The 14,904-nt window shown below is 43.0% G+C and overlaps 1 protein-coding gene across 1 annotated transcript in view; it reads left to right on the forward strand.

Annotated features, from left to right (window-relative positions):
- Positions 1 to 14,904, forward strand: part of LOC114066348 (kinesin-like protein KIF2A) — a gene marked incomplete at its 3' end in the record, with an annotated part of 73,292 nt that overhangs the window by 38,869 nt on the left and 19,519 nt on the right. Inside the window, exons 4-8 of the mRNA XM_027900956.1 lie at positions 107 to 161; positions 4,287 to 4,409; positions 4,875 to 4,975; positions 11,868 to 11,963; positions 14,533 to 14,587. Of these exons, the coding sequence (XP_027756757.1) occupies positions 107 to 161; positions 4,287 to 4,409; positions 4,875 to 4,975; positions 11,868 to 11,963; positions 14,533 to 14,587 (430 nt within the window). The remainder of the gene's footprint in view (positions 1 to 106; positions 162 to 4,286; positions 4,410 to 4,874; positions 4,976 to 11,867; positions 11,964 to 14,532; positions 14,588 to 14,904) is intronic.

The following is a 14,904-nucleotide window of genomic DNA, read 5'->3' on the forward strand; positions in this document are numbered from 1 at the left end:
TGTTCCTGATGTCATGTTATTTTTATCAACTGGAAAGAAGTGAAGGACTGCAGTTTACCTTTTCAATAATAAGGTGATCAAATAACAGAAATTTCTTTCTTTAAAGAGTCGACGAACTGTGACACCTATTAAGAACGACACTCCTGCCAGAGATAACAGAGGTAAATGTTATGTCTTTCCCTTTCAAGGAAGGTAAATATATGGGAACATTTTAATCTCCTGGTCATATAACATTTCTTAATAGTTCTACATTTCTAATTCTAACTCTACAGGTTATTTCTCACTCTATGCTTAAATAGTGAAATATCACAGGATGATAGGTGAAAAGTTTGTATTGGATGAATATAGATGTAATGTATCTAATAATAGGAGAAAGAATTGCTCATTGTTTTTATTTTCTCTCCTGAATTAAAGTAAGCACTGTAAGACTTGATATGTATGCAGGTAACCAGATGTGGTGGTTTTAATCTAGGTCTTCCCTGGTTACCAGTTTGTAACCAAGGAAGGGGCAGTGTTCCCAGTATTCCATATGATTTTTACATAAATCGTGGTATAAATAAGAAGGGAGGAGCGGCCTTCGTTCTTCTTCTCTTCCACCGAAGTTCGGGAACAGTGGGTCCCTGCATTGGTCTCGCTTATCTAAGGCTGAGGCCTGCAGCATCCACTGACCTGCCACGTGGAAGCTTGGAGAGTGCTGGCAGTGTCTGCCAATCCTGCTTTCTAAGGGACGTGGTGAGATTTGTTTTACTAGTTATTTTACTAGTTCTCAGGTTTGATTGTGCATATCTATTCGGTGTCCCTTTTTGTTTCCTTTTGTCCCTTTTTTCCCCTTTCCCTATCCCTTCAGGGGGTGTTTGGATTCCCGTTTGCTGTGTACATAGCATCTTAACTGTAATATACATAAAATATATTTTTTTTTATATAACTAGCTTGGTTTTCGAGTTCTTCAATTTGCATAGTTTTTTTTCCTTTGCCCTGGGGGAAGTAGAAAGGAGGGAAGAGAGGGGCTGCTACTGGGGGGTTGGGCATTTGGCAGGGAGCCAAGTCCAAACCATCACACCAGAGAGCTAAACCAGGGTTAAAATATTGAGGAAAGTTTAATTTGAAATCAGAAATGTGGGAAAAAACACACACAGGAGCCGGTCTCCTGTCTTACATATCAAAGACCCGACAATACACAGATGCCCACTAGGTTGTTCTTTTACAGATCTAACTTTCTCTTATCTCCCTTCCCCCCAAGCCTGTGGGAAAGAATGTTTTGAAATTTTAAACAACCTACAATTATCATCCTTAATAGAAACTTCCTTCTGTTTCAGCAAAAACAGCCCAAGGGAAGGACAGAATGTTAGAGTTCCCACACTATATCTCTCCCAGACTTAACCTTCCAGGTGCGGAAGGTCTCTTGAGCAAAGAAAATCCTTAATCAGCTCACCCTTCCTCCTTGCCCAAAATCTTTTATTTGTCACCCCTGCCTCCCCGCAGCTCATACTGATGGTGGTGATGATTCTTCTTCCAAACAATAATCTACTGACATTAATTTAGGCTAAATTCCATTCTATCTGTTAAAACTTGAAAAACAAGTGGGCTTGCACATCTTTTCAAGTGTTCAGACTCTTCTGGTCAATAATTGGGATCACTTTCTGTCTTCTGCCATTTGCCTCTGGGGGTGTTAATTCAGAAACTTCATGAAGAGGGGATTTTTTTTCAAACTAATATGGTTTAAATTTGACATATCTTCTCAATGGACTCTCCTCCCATCCATCACTTCTAGTAAATGTTTTGTTTTGTATGGAATAACCCCATGGCTTGTATTTTAATAGGTCCTATGCATCTTACTATTCACAGTTGGCCTAAGTATTTGTTGGTCTTTTAATTAAACTTTTCTCAGCACACTGTCTTGTTTAGTGTAGTTAATTCATGCTATAAGTTAGATCTCCTATCATATTTTGAATGATGTAGGGATTTGTTTTGTCTATCCCATTTGATACCTGATTCCATAGTTTTCTCCATGTTGCACAGTGTGCCGGTCTTCATTTGGAATGTCATCTCTAGGCTGCTAATCAAAAGTGTTACCTTCACTGTCGTGGTTTTGTTTTGGGTTAATTTGTTTTTTATTTTTCATATAATTATTATTAGTTGAGAGAAGGTTTTTGTAGACAAAAGAGAGATAGGATTTGGGGAAAATAGCATAAACATTTATTATTAGTAAAATAAAAACTATTAATAAATTAAAAATTAAAGAATTATATTTATAATAATTTTTATTTAAGTTGAAGTGTTATATATTTATGGAAATATTTCTTTTTTTTTTTATACTAGTTCAAGGAGAAGAAGTAGTCTTATTTTTTATTTTTGGAGTTTTAGTGTTTTTTTCTAGTAATAGATTTTTAGTAGTAGTAGTATTCTCGTTGTAGTTGGATTTTTTTTTTCTTTCTTGTTTTGTGTTGGTTTCTAGGGCTGGATTTACTCTCTTCCTGGGCTAAGACTGAAGTCTGGAGGTTATCCAGGTCCCGAAGGGTTTTCCTTCCATAGGCTTGCAAGGGGACACTTGCTTACTATGGATCTTTTTCCACAGGGTTATAGGGGATAATGGTTTAAGAGTTCACCCCTGTTTTCCCTATGGAGGTCCCTCCCCATGGGAGAACAGTCCTTGATAGACTTCTCGGCATGGGTCTAGCACAGATCCACACACACACGGATTCCAACATCTCACATGGACCGTCTCGCTCCAACATGAGATTTCTCAGGGTCACAAAATCTTCAACAGCAGTATGGATCCACACATACACGGATCCTAGTATCCCACCTAAGTCGTCACTGCTCCAGCACAGGTTTCCCTCAGGGTCATAAATCTCCACGAGGACTCTGCCTCACTTCAGTCCTTCTCATGAAGTCTTGGTTCTCTTTCGTACATCTACAGACTCCTCTATCAGCCGCATGGGGGGTCTCCTTACTCCAACAAACTTTTACAAGTAGCAGGGATTACCTTACAGTCTTTTCCCTGCTGAGGAGAGAGAGCAAAAAGGGGGGGGGGGGAACAAGCCCCCCCCTTTTGCACTTTTCTTGCTGCAGCTTCAGCTGCCAGCTTCGACCTTGGAAGCTCCGTTATCTTTCAACTGGAATTCTTCCACAGCGGTTTCTGTCCAAGCAGTTCGTCTTTTAAACTTTTTTTTCTTCACTCTCTTACAAGAGAGAAGGGAGGACTTCAGTGCTACACCTGCTCCCCCCACCCCGGCCCAAGCCGGGGGAGGAGGGAGTCTGACCCTGCTAGGGCCCGCTACTCCTCTCCCGTACATGGCTGCTGCCCCTAATTTCAACTGCACAAACAAACCTTCTCTTCCATTTTCTTGAAGATGTAATTAGCAAAGGCGTCACTGGACTTTTGATTGGCCTTTTTGTCTGGAAATTACCTGGACAAAACCATCCTCAGCCCCAGGGATGGGCTGGTGGGCAAAACCACGACAATACTCTTCTGGCAGACCTTGTTAGGAACATGTACAGAAAAACGGCCATCTGAAGCAGAGTTGGTTGAAGCAACTCTGAAAACCAAAACATTCAGCTCTACCAAAGAGGCTAGTACGCATACCACTCCCACTGCATTCATTGGGAAAAGACATCACTCTGCATCTTCAGAAATAGGAATCCTTATTACATATCATAGAATCAATAAGTTTAACTTTCCAGTATAATGTCACAAAGGCTTGTTTATCCCACTTATAGACTGAGCTGCACATTGCTGCCTTTCATTTGTATCCCTCTACTCATCCACAAATTGTAGGTTCAATGGGGTGGGACCATTTTGTAACATCTAGACAATGTAAACAGTGGGTCCTTTTTTTCTACTGGGTTTTTGTGTATAATTACAATATAAATAAAATATGGCAAAAGTGAACAGTTGTTTAGCCACAGCACTCTGAAAAAGCTTTTCAAGGAAGCCTACAGTCAACTGCATATATAGAACATCTGTCATTTATGGACAACAACATAATTCATTCTATTCACATAATAAGTTCTATTAATTTTTTAGTGGAGTATTAAAAAATATTCACATGCAGCATCAATACTTAATAATTATGTTGTGTTGGTATATAACACTAGGATAAAAGAAGCTGCATACTGAATGTCTTTATTAATACTTTTTACATGTATGGTTCTCCTCTCCCTCTTCCCCAATTAATTGTTGTGTTTTGAAAGGCGTCTCTTTTTATTTTGTCATAAAGTATTTAGAATTAGATAGAAATGTTGCTCTTCCATATCTAGATGAGCTTTGTGCTTTTCATTTGCAGTGGTTGGTTCTGCACGCACGCGTCCTGCTCAGCTTCCTGAACAGTCTTCTTCCTCTCAACAGAATGGTAGTGTTTCAGATATATCTCCAGTTCAAGCTGCAAAAAAGGAATTTGAACCTCCCTGTATGTAAACTGTGTATCAAGGATTCATTTGTTCTGGGCATTAAATGTCCGGTTTTTTCAATTATGTTGTTCTTTCTAATATTTGGAATTTGTTTTTCCTTATGTCTTTTTAACCATGACAGTGGTTTTTTTATGTACCTGAGCTTTCTTTTAATTCAAACCAAGAGATGACATGTAACCAAATATCATCACACATCCAAATATTTTTTGAGGGTCATTGTCATTATATTTTCAGTTGTGTAATTATTGTCCCATTCCTATATTTTTTTTGCATTCATTTATTTTATACATTTTAGAAATTAAATTACTGTAATTATTTTGTACTGTTATTGGTTTGCTTGAAAAGACATTTGATATAAATAAATGCATTCTAATCATTCATAAATTGGAATTGAAATGTCATAGTGTAAATACTAAATTCATGCAACATTAAAAATATTTTAAAATTATATCATTTTCTTTAAGCACGTAGAAAATCCAATTGTGTAAAAGAGGTTGAAAAACTGCAAGAGAAACGTGAAAAAAGAAGGTTACAGCAGCAGGAACTTAGAGAAAAAAGAGCTCAGGTTAGTATTTTTAGCTCAGATGGAAAGTGTATATCAGGAAAAGGAATTGTTTGCAAAATTATGTGCTTTTTTCAGTCTTCAATCTGAAATGCTTTTATCCTGTATACAGCTTTGATAAGTATTTTGGTGCATGGTTGCATTGCTTTGGTAACTATTTCTTTAGACAGTTTCCGCCCTCTCTTTTTTCCTACAGAAATAATTGCACACATTCTGTGTGTTATTTAAAAATCAAGTCCTGATAATAGCTATTGCTTAAGGAAAATATATTGATGAAAATAATCAAATATTTGGTTTTTATATAGGGTTGTTATTCTGTAGGAGGTATTAATAGAATCATGGAATGATTAGGTTTGAAAAGACCTCTAAGATTATTGAGTCAAAGTGTCAACTCAGCACCACTGTGTTCACCACTAAACCATGTTCCCAAGTGCCACATTCACATGTTTTTTGAACACTTCCAGGGATGGTGATTCCAATAATTCCCTGGGCAGCCTGTTCCAGTGCTCAACAACCCTTTCTGTGAAGAAATGTTTTGAGGCTATTTCCTCTCATCTTGTCACCTGTTACCTGGGAGAAGAGGCTGACCCCCACCTCACCACAACCTTCTTTTAGGTAGTTGTAGAGTGAGAAGGTCCCCCCTGAGCCTCCTTTTCTCCAGACTGAGCCCCTCCATCTCCCTCAGCTGCTTGTCATCAGACTTGTCCTCCAGACCCCTCCCCAGCTCTATCACCATTCCCTGGACATGCTCCAGCACCTCAATGTTTCTCTTGTCATGAGGGGCCCAAAACTGAACACAGGATTTGAGATGCGGCCTCAGCAGTGCCCAGCACAGGGGGACGGTCGCTGCCCTGGTCCTGCTGGCCACACTATTGCTGATACAATCCAGGATGCCATTGGCCTTCTTGGGCACCTGGGCTCATGTTCAGCTGCTGTTGACCAGCACCCCCATGTCCTTTTCACAGAATCACAGAATGGTTAATGTTGGAAGGGACCACAGTGGGGACATCTAGTCCAACCTCCCTGCTCAAGCAAGGTCATCCTAGAGCACATCGTACAGGATTGCATCCAGGAGGTTCTTTAATATTTCCAGTGAGGGAGACTCCATGACCTCTCTGGGTAACCTGTTCCAGTGTGTGGTCACCTGCACAGTAAAGAAGTTCTTTCTCATATTCAGGTGGAACTTCCTGTGCATCCGTTTCTGTCTGTTGCCTCTTGTCCTATTGCTTGGCACCACCAAGAGGAGCCTGGCTCCACCCTCTTGAAACCCTCCCTTTAGATACTGATATACATTAATGAGGTCCCCTCTTAGTCGTCTGTTCTTGAAGCTGAACAGGCCCAGCTCCCTTAGCCTTTCCTCATAAGACAGATGTCCCAGTCCCCTAATAATCTTTGTTGCCCTCCGCTGGACCCACTCCAGGAGCTCCATGTCTCATACTGAGGAGCCCAGAACTGGACACAGTACTCCAGATGCATCCTCACCAGAGCTGATGACACCAAGCTGAGTGGTGCAGTTGATACACCTGAGGGATGGGATGCCATCCAGATAAACCTAGACAAGCTCGAGAAGAGGGTCCACTGGAATCTCATGCAATTTAACAAGACTAAGTGCAAGATGCCACACCTGGGTAGGGGCAAGCCCCAGTATCAATACAGGTTTAGGGATGAACAGATTGAGAGGAGCCCTACCAAGAAGAACTTGTGGATGCTGGTGTATGAGTCTGGACATGAGCTGGTAATGTGCATTTGCAGCTCAGAAAGCCAACCATGTTCTGGGTTGCATCAGAAGCATGACCAATAAATAAAGGGAGGTGATTCTGCCCCTCTGCTCTGGTGAGGCCCTACCTGGAATACTGCATCCAGCTCTGAGGTCCCCAGTACAGGAAGGACATCAGCCTGTTGGAGTGAGTCCAGAGGAGGGCCACCAAGTTGATTAGAAGGATGGACCACCTCTCCTATGAGGAAAGACTGAGAGAGTTGGGATTGTTCAGCCTGGAAAAGAGAAGGCTTTGGGGTGACCTAATTGCGGCCTTCCAGTATCTGAAAGGAACCTACAAGAAAGATGGAGAAAGACTATTTACAAGGGCATGCAGTGACAGAACAAGGAGGAATGGCTTCAAACTGAAAGAGGGTACATTTAGATTAGATATTAGGAAGAAATTTTTGACTGTGAGGGTGATGAGGCACTGGCACAGGTTTCCCTGAGAAGTTGTGAATGCCCCATCCCTGGAAGTGTTCAAGGTCAGGTTGAATGGAGCTCTGAGCAACCTGGTCTAGTAAAAGGTGTCCCTGCCTGTGTCAAGGGGCTTGGAACTAGATGACCTTTAAGGTCCCAGCAGGTTGGCCCCCAACCTGTACTGATGCATGGGATTATTCTTCCCCAGGTGCAGGAACCTTCATTTACCTTTGTTGAACTTCAGACAGTTCCTCTCTGTCCATCTCTCCAATCTGTCAAGGTCCTCCCGAAGGGTTGCACAACACTCTGGGATATCAGCCAATCCTCCCATCTTTCTGTCATCATCAAACTTACTGAGGAGGCACTCTACCCCTTCATCCAAGTCATTGATGAATAAGTTAAACAATACTGGGCCCAGTATTGAACCTTGGGGAATACCAGTAGTGACAGGCCTACAACTAGACCCTGTGCCACTGATTACAACCCTCTGGGATCTGCTGTTCAGGCAGTGCTCAATCCACCTCACCATCCACTCATCCAGTCCACACTTCCTGAGTTTATCTATCAGGATGTTGTAAGAGACAGTGTCAGAAGTCTTGCTGAAGTCCAGGTAGACAATATCCACTGCTCTCCCTTCATCCATCCAGGTAGTTGCCTCATCGTATCAAGTTGATCAAACATGACTTACCTTTAGTGAATCCATGCTGACTACTCCTGATCACCTTCTTGTTCTCCATGTGGATAGAGATGGCACCCAAAATTATGTCCTCCATCACCTTTCCAGGGATTGAGGTGAGGCTTACTGGTCAATAGTTCCCTGGGTCCTTCTTGCCCTTTTTGAAGAACGGGGTTACATTTGCTATCTTCCAGTCCTCAGGCACCTGTCCTGATCACCACAACCTTTTAAAGATCATTGTGAGTGGCCTCACTATGGTGTCTGCCAGCTCTCTCAGGATGCGTGGATGCATCTCATCAGGGCCCATGGACTTGTGAATGTCAAGTTTTTTTAGGTGTTCTCTGACCCAATTCTCCTTGACTAAGGGAAAGTCTTCATTCCAACATTCCTTTTTCCTGGTCTCCTGGGCCAGAGATCCCTGAGGGCTGGTCTTGTCAGTGAAGACCAATGCAACAAAGACATTCAGTACCTCTGCCTTCTCTGCATCCTCTGTTACCAGGGTCCCCCCTCCAAGTATCGGCCCACATTATCCTTTGTTTTCCTTTTGTTATTGATGTACTTGAAGCAGCCCTTCCTATAGTCCTTGACATCCTTGGTCAGATTTAATTCCAGATGGGCGTTGGCCTTTCTCGTCTCATTTCTACTTACTCTGACAACCTCTCTCTATTCATTCCAAGTGACCTGACCCTACTTCCACCTCTAGTGTATTTCCTGCTTGTGCTTGAGTAATGACAGGAGTTCACTGTTCATCCATGCAGGTCTCTTGCCCCCTTGGTCCAATTTCTTTCTTATTGGGATGCATCATTCTTGAGCCTGGAGGAAGTGATCTTTGAATATCAACTAAGTCTCTTGGACCCCTCTTCCCTTAGGGACCTGTTCCCACGGGATTCTTCCAAGAAGATCCCTGAAGAGGCTAAAGTTAGCTCTCCTGAAGTCCATGGTTGTAATCTTACTTGCTGCCCTGCTTCCTCCTTGCCCAATACTTAACTCCATGATCTCATGGTCACTACAGCCAAGGCTGCCCCTAACCTTCACATCTCCAACAAGGCCTTCCCTGTTAGTTAGTATAACATTTCCACTGGGCAGTTTTCTAGCCAACACAGTAAGGTGTTATAAACTTGTGGGAAAAAAATGAAGTTTTTAATCCTTTGAGAAAATCTATTAATATTAAATGACTTCCTGTCATAGAAGTGTAAAAGCTTTAGCAAAACTAGTAGTGTAATCTTGTTGGCATGCCTGTTTATGTGTTAGTCTCTTTAGAGAGATACTACAGGGGTGGATCTACTGGATGCCAGGTGCCCACCAAAGCTGCTGTATCACTCCCTTCCTCAACTGGAGAGGGGAGATAAAATATAATGAAAGGCTTGTGGGTTGAGATAAGGGCAGGGAGAGATCACACACCGATTACTGTCACAGGCAAAACAGACTTGACTTGGGGAAATCTATTGAATTTATTACCATTCAAATTACAGTAGGATAATGAGAAGTAAAACAAATCTTACAAACACCTTCCCCCCACCCCTCCCTCCTTCCTAGGCTCAACTTTATTCCTGATTCTCTACCTCCTCCCCCCAGTGGCACAGGAACACAGGAATTGGGGGTTACAGTCAGTTCATCACATGCTTCTGGTGCTGCTTCCTCCTCAGGGACAGGACTCATTCCCCTGCTCCAGTGTGGGGTCCCTCCCATGGGAGACAATCCTCCATGGACTTCTCCAACATAAATCCTTCCCACAGGCTACAGTCCTTGTCCAACTGTTCCAGCATGGGTCCTTTTCCACAAGGTGCAGTCCTTCGGGAACAGACTGCTCCAACATGGATTTCCCACAGGATCACAAATCCTGCCAGCAAACTTGGTCCAGCATGGGCTTCTTTCTCCATGGGGCCACAGGTCCTGCCAGGAGCCGGCTCCAGCATGGGCTTCCCACAAGAGGGTCATAGAGTCCTTTGGGCATCCACCTTCTCCGGCATGGGGGTCCTCCATGGGCTGCAGGGGGACAACATGTCTCACCATGGGTTGTACCATGGGTTGCAGAGGAATCTCTGCTCAAGCGCCTGGAGCACCTGCCCCTCCTTCTTCACTGACCTTGGTATCTGCAGAGTTGTTCCTCTCACATATTCTCACTCCTCTCATCTCTGTCTGCAAGTACTTCCACGCAATAATTTTTTTCCCTTTTAAAATATGTTATCACAGAGGCGTTACTGCCATAGCTGATGGGTTCAGCCTTGGCCAGTGGGAGGTCCATCTTGGAGTTGGCTGGCATTGGCTCTATTGGACATAGGGGAAGCTTCTAGCAGCTCCTCACATAAGCCACTTCTGTAGCCCCCCCTCTATTCAAAACCTTGCCATGCAAACCCAATACAACTGCCAATCTGCTAGTGATATGAGGAATACCACCACCAAGTAAATTAAGACAATTTACTTCATAGTTTAATGATTTTTCTAAGTTGACCTAAATTCACTTATTTTGAATTCTTGGCCTCTAATTTCCATCCACTTAAACAAATGCAAAGCATTACTATGGCTTTATATGTGAGGAGCAAATAATTGGAGCAAATCATTTGTTTCATATGTCAAAATTCTTTGATGTGGTTCTTCACCTAAAATTTTCTTTTTATCACTTCTGTGACAACTCCCTTTTCATCCAAACCTTAAATTTCTGTATGAAAAAGTTCTGTTTTTCTTGGTGACTTGTATGTATTATGCTTTGTGTTGTTTTGTGTATTCTGTTGTTGTTGTGAAATGCATCAATAATTAACCAAGCACTGGCTTCTGGTGGGCAAGACCTCTAAACAGTTTGAAGAATATTAGGCAAATATCTTTTCCATAATAAGCAATACCCCTTTCTGAATGTTAGAAGGAAATGTTTCAGCAGGAATACATTTATTATGGACTTACTATAAGTAGTTTTTAGTTCACTGTAGTCAGGGTCAACAACCTAAAGTTACAGTCAACTTCTGATAACTAGGGCACAGTTTTGTCTTAAGTGTGGATCATCTGTGTTACAGGTGTAGAGACATGAGCTGGTTCTATTTCAGCTTATTAACCCCAATGCAGTGCTTTCTGAAAGTGCCTATGCTATTTCCACAGTCAGATGTGATCCAGAAGGAGATTTAGCTCATTTGTGGGAAGCCATGCAAAGTTTAATAAGGTCTGAGCACCAGAGCTGGCTATGCATTTCATCAGCAGCATGTCCTGAAATGGGGTAAAAACTGATAGTTGCAGGGAGAACTCACAGGAAGGACATTTGAATGATTATGCAGTGAACCAGCACAGCCCACAACAGGCTCAGTAGCTCAGGTTTTGCAAGGTTTAGAGGGGCTCTGGGCATGGCCTTCTATATGCCCATTCACTCAGATACTCATGGTTCCAAGTTTAGGGACAGGAGACCTTGTGTGCCTGGATGTACCCTACTGTGTATCATTTGGATTGATTCTGCTTTTTTGGGGGGTCTAGGAGTGTTAGAACAGTTTCCAATGCATCCAAGTAACTATAGGAGTTAAGTGAGGACCAGCAAGTAGGATCAACCTCCTTTAACCAATGTGGATGCAACAGGATTGTGTTTAGAGTGGCTTGGGCACCTGCACTTTACTCTGCAGTGTGTTTTGTACCTGTATAATAGAGAGTATCCATTTGTCTGTTGGACCACCATATCTCAGATTAAGAACCATTGACTGTATATGCTATCCGTTGTGCAATTGTTCAGCTGTGTTTCTTTAATGTGAAGATTTTTGCAAAACCAGTAGTCACTTCTTTTTTTAGTAGAATTTTAATGAGTCCCCAATCCAAAAGTATTTTCTAATACATGCCAACCAAAAATATTAAATAGAAAGCATATAATTGTTTTGCCTTATGATCAGTAAATTAGCTACATCAGAATTGAAAAAGGCATTAAATTTGCAGTTGAGACATTTAGGGTGTTTTGGAGAAAAATTAACATTTCAGTTAATGTGGATTTTTTTCAAGTAAATTTAGAAGTTACTGAAATTAGTTGATTTCAGGAAAAAAGTATATTAGAAGTTTTCTGTTGCTTATTTCCCTAGGATGTTGACGCTACAAACCCAAATTATGAAATTATGTGTATGATAAGAGATTTCAGGGGAAGTTTGGATTATAGACCACTGACAACTGCAGATCCTGTAAGTACCTGAGTGATGTGGAAATTTTTTATCCTTCTGAATTTTGCTCTCTTTTTCCAATTTTTTCAATGTATGTACCTCGCCTTGAACACTTCCATAGAGGGAGTATCCACAATTTCTCTGGGAAACCTGTGCCTCACCACCCTCACAGTAAAGAATTTCTTCATAACATCTAATCTAAATCTCTCCTCTTTTATTTTAAAACCGTTCCCCCTCATCACTGCACTCCCAGAGAAAAAAATCTCTCCCCATCTTTCCTGTAGGCGCCCTTTAGGTATTGGAAGGCTGCTATAAGGTCTCCCCAGAGCCTTTTCTTCTCCAGGCTGAACAGTCCCAACTCTTTCAGCCTGTCTCCATAGCAGATGTGCTCCAGCCCTCTGAGTATCTTCATGACCTCCTCTGGACTCGCTCCAACAGGTCCACATCCTTCTTATGCTGGAAGCCCCAGAGCTGGATGCAGTACTCCAGGTGGGGTCTCACAAGAGCGGAGTAGAGGAGGAGAATCACCTCTCTCGACCTGCTGGTCACACTTCTGATGCAGTCCAGGATGCAACTAACTTTCTGGGCTGTGAGCACACACTGCCAGCTCATATTCAGTTCCTCATTCACCAATACCTCTAAGTCCTTCTTGGCAGGGCTGCTCTCAGTCCACTCATTGTCCAACCTGTATCCGTATTTGGGATTGCCCTGACCCAGGTGCAGGGCCTTGCACTTGGCCCTGTTGAACTTCACAAACTTCACATGGGCCCAACTCTGAAGCCTGTTAAGGTCCCTCTGGATGGCATCTCTTCCCTCCAGCATGTCTACCACACCACACAGTTTGATATCATCTGCAACCTTGGTGAGGATGCAGCTGATCCCACTGTCCATATCACCGATAAAGATGTTAAACAATCCTGGTCCCACTACCAACCCCTGATGTAACCCCCCCACTACCAAAACCCAACCACAAAAACCCACTACACCTGAGGAACGCCACTCCTCACTGGTCTCCACTTGGACATCAAGCCATTGACTGCAACTCTTTGAGTGCGGCCATCCAGTCAATCCCTTATCCACTAAGTGGCCCATCCATCAAATCCATGTCTCTCCAGTTTGGAGAATAGGATGTAATGCTGGACAGTGCCAAATGCTTTGCACAATTCCAGGTAGATGACATCAGTCACTCTTCCCTCATCCATCGATGCTGTAACCCCGCTGTAGAAGGCCACCAAGTTTGTCAGGCACAGGGTCCAGGGGAGGGCCACAAAGATGATTAGGGGTCTGGAGCACCTCTCATGAGGAGAGACTGTGGGAGCTGGGCCTGTTTAGTCTAGAGAAGACTGAGAGGGGATCTAATTAATGCATATAAATAAAGGCAGGTGTTAAGAGAATGGTGCCAGACTCTTTTTGGTGGTGCCCAGCAACAGGACAAGGAGCAATGGCCATAAACTAAAACACGAGAAGTTTCACCTCAACATGAGGAAGAACTTCTTTACATTGAGGGTGCCAGAGCACTGGAACAGGCTGCCTAGGGAGGTCATGGAGTATCCCTCTCTGGAGACATTCAAAACCCACCTGGACACATTCTTGTGTCACCTGCTCTAGGTAAACCTGCCTTAGCAGGGAGGTTGGACTGGATGATCTCCAGAGGTCCCTTCCAACCCTAACTATTCTGTGATTCTGTGATTTGCCCTTAGTGAAACCACGCTGGCTGCCACCAATCACCTCCTTATTTTCCATATGCCTTAATTTAGTTTCCAGGAGGATCTGCTCCATGATCTTGCCAGGCACTGAGGTGAGTCTGACAGGCCTGTAGTTCCCTGGGTCTTCCTTATTTCCCTTTTGAAAAATCAGGGTTATGTTTCCTCTTTTTCCGTCATGGGAACTTCACCAGACTGCCATGACTTTTCAAATATGATGGATAGTGGCTTAGCCACTTCCTCAGCCAGTTCTTTCAGGACCCATGGATGTATCTTGTCAGGTCTCAGGGAATTGTGCACCTTCAGGTTCCTTAGATGGTCTCAAACCTGATGTTCTCCTTTGGTGGGTGGTACTTCATTTTCTCAGCCCTTGCCTTTGGATTCTGTGAGTTGGTCAGTGTGACTGGAGCACTTGCCAGTTAAGACCAAGGAAAAAAACTGATTGAGTACCTCAGCTTTCTCCATGGCCCAAGTAACCAGGTCTCCCGTTTTGCTCATTGGGGGGTGTGGGGGGGTAGGTGCACAGTTTCTTTTATCTTTCTTGTCCCATATGCCTGTAGAAACTCTTGTTATTTTTCATGTCCTTGGCCAAGTCCAACTCCAGCTGCACCTTGGCTTTCCTTATCTCCTCCCTGCACTCCCAGGTCATATCCCTATAATCTCCCAAGGATATGTCTCACTGCCTATGCATTTTGGTTTTGTGTTTTGGGTTCTCCATTTTGGGTTCTAGGTTATTGTGCAGATGCAAGGGGCTTTTACACATTCAGATGACCCACTGTCTCGTAAATTTCTCTTTGTTTAAATTATATTATTATACAAGAATAGAAGTAAAATATTGCATAACTGGAATGGGGGTATAGTTCACTAAAAAATTGTTTCCTTTGTAGATTGATGAGCACAAGATATGTGTTTGTGTACGAAAACGACCACTCAATAAAAAAGGTATGGCCATATAAGATTTTGCAATTTTTTTTTCTCTGAAAAGCTGTTTCTGATAGTAATATTATTTGTATTGGGAGCCCCCGGTGGTCCAGGGGAAAATTCACTGCACCGTCACTGCAGAGACCCGAGTTCGATTCCCGGTCGGGGCCCCTCCCCGGGCAGATGGAGCTCGTTAGCCCGTAAGGCAATCCATCTACGTCCTGAGGACCTCGCTGCCACCGTCCAAGCGTGCTTGGCCCCGGCAGATGAACCTCAGGATTAAAGGGTGGGCTCAGTTCCGCGCACACTGTGTCTCACCTAAAAAAAAAATCCAATGC

This window comes from Empidonax traillii, unplaced genomic scaffold (genome assembly GCF_003031625.1).
Source record: "Empidonax traillii isolate 1590-97213 ecotype Southwest subspecies unplaced genomic scaffold, ASM303162v1 scaffold759:size305195, whole genome shotgun sequence".
Taxonomy (NCBI): domain Eukaryota; kingdom Metazoa; phylum Chordata; class Aves; order Passeriformes; family Tyrannidae; genus Empidonax; species Empidonax traillii.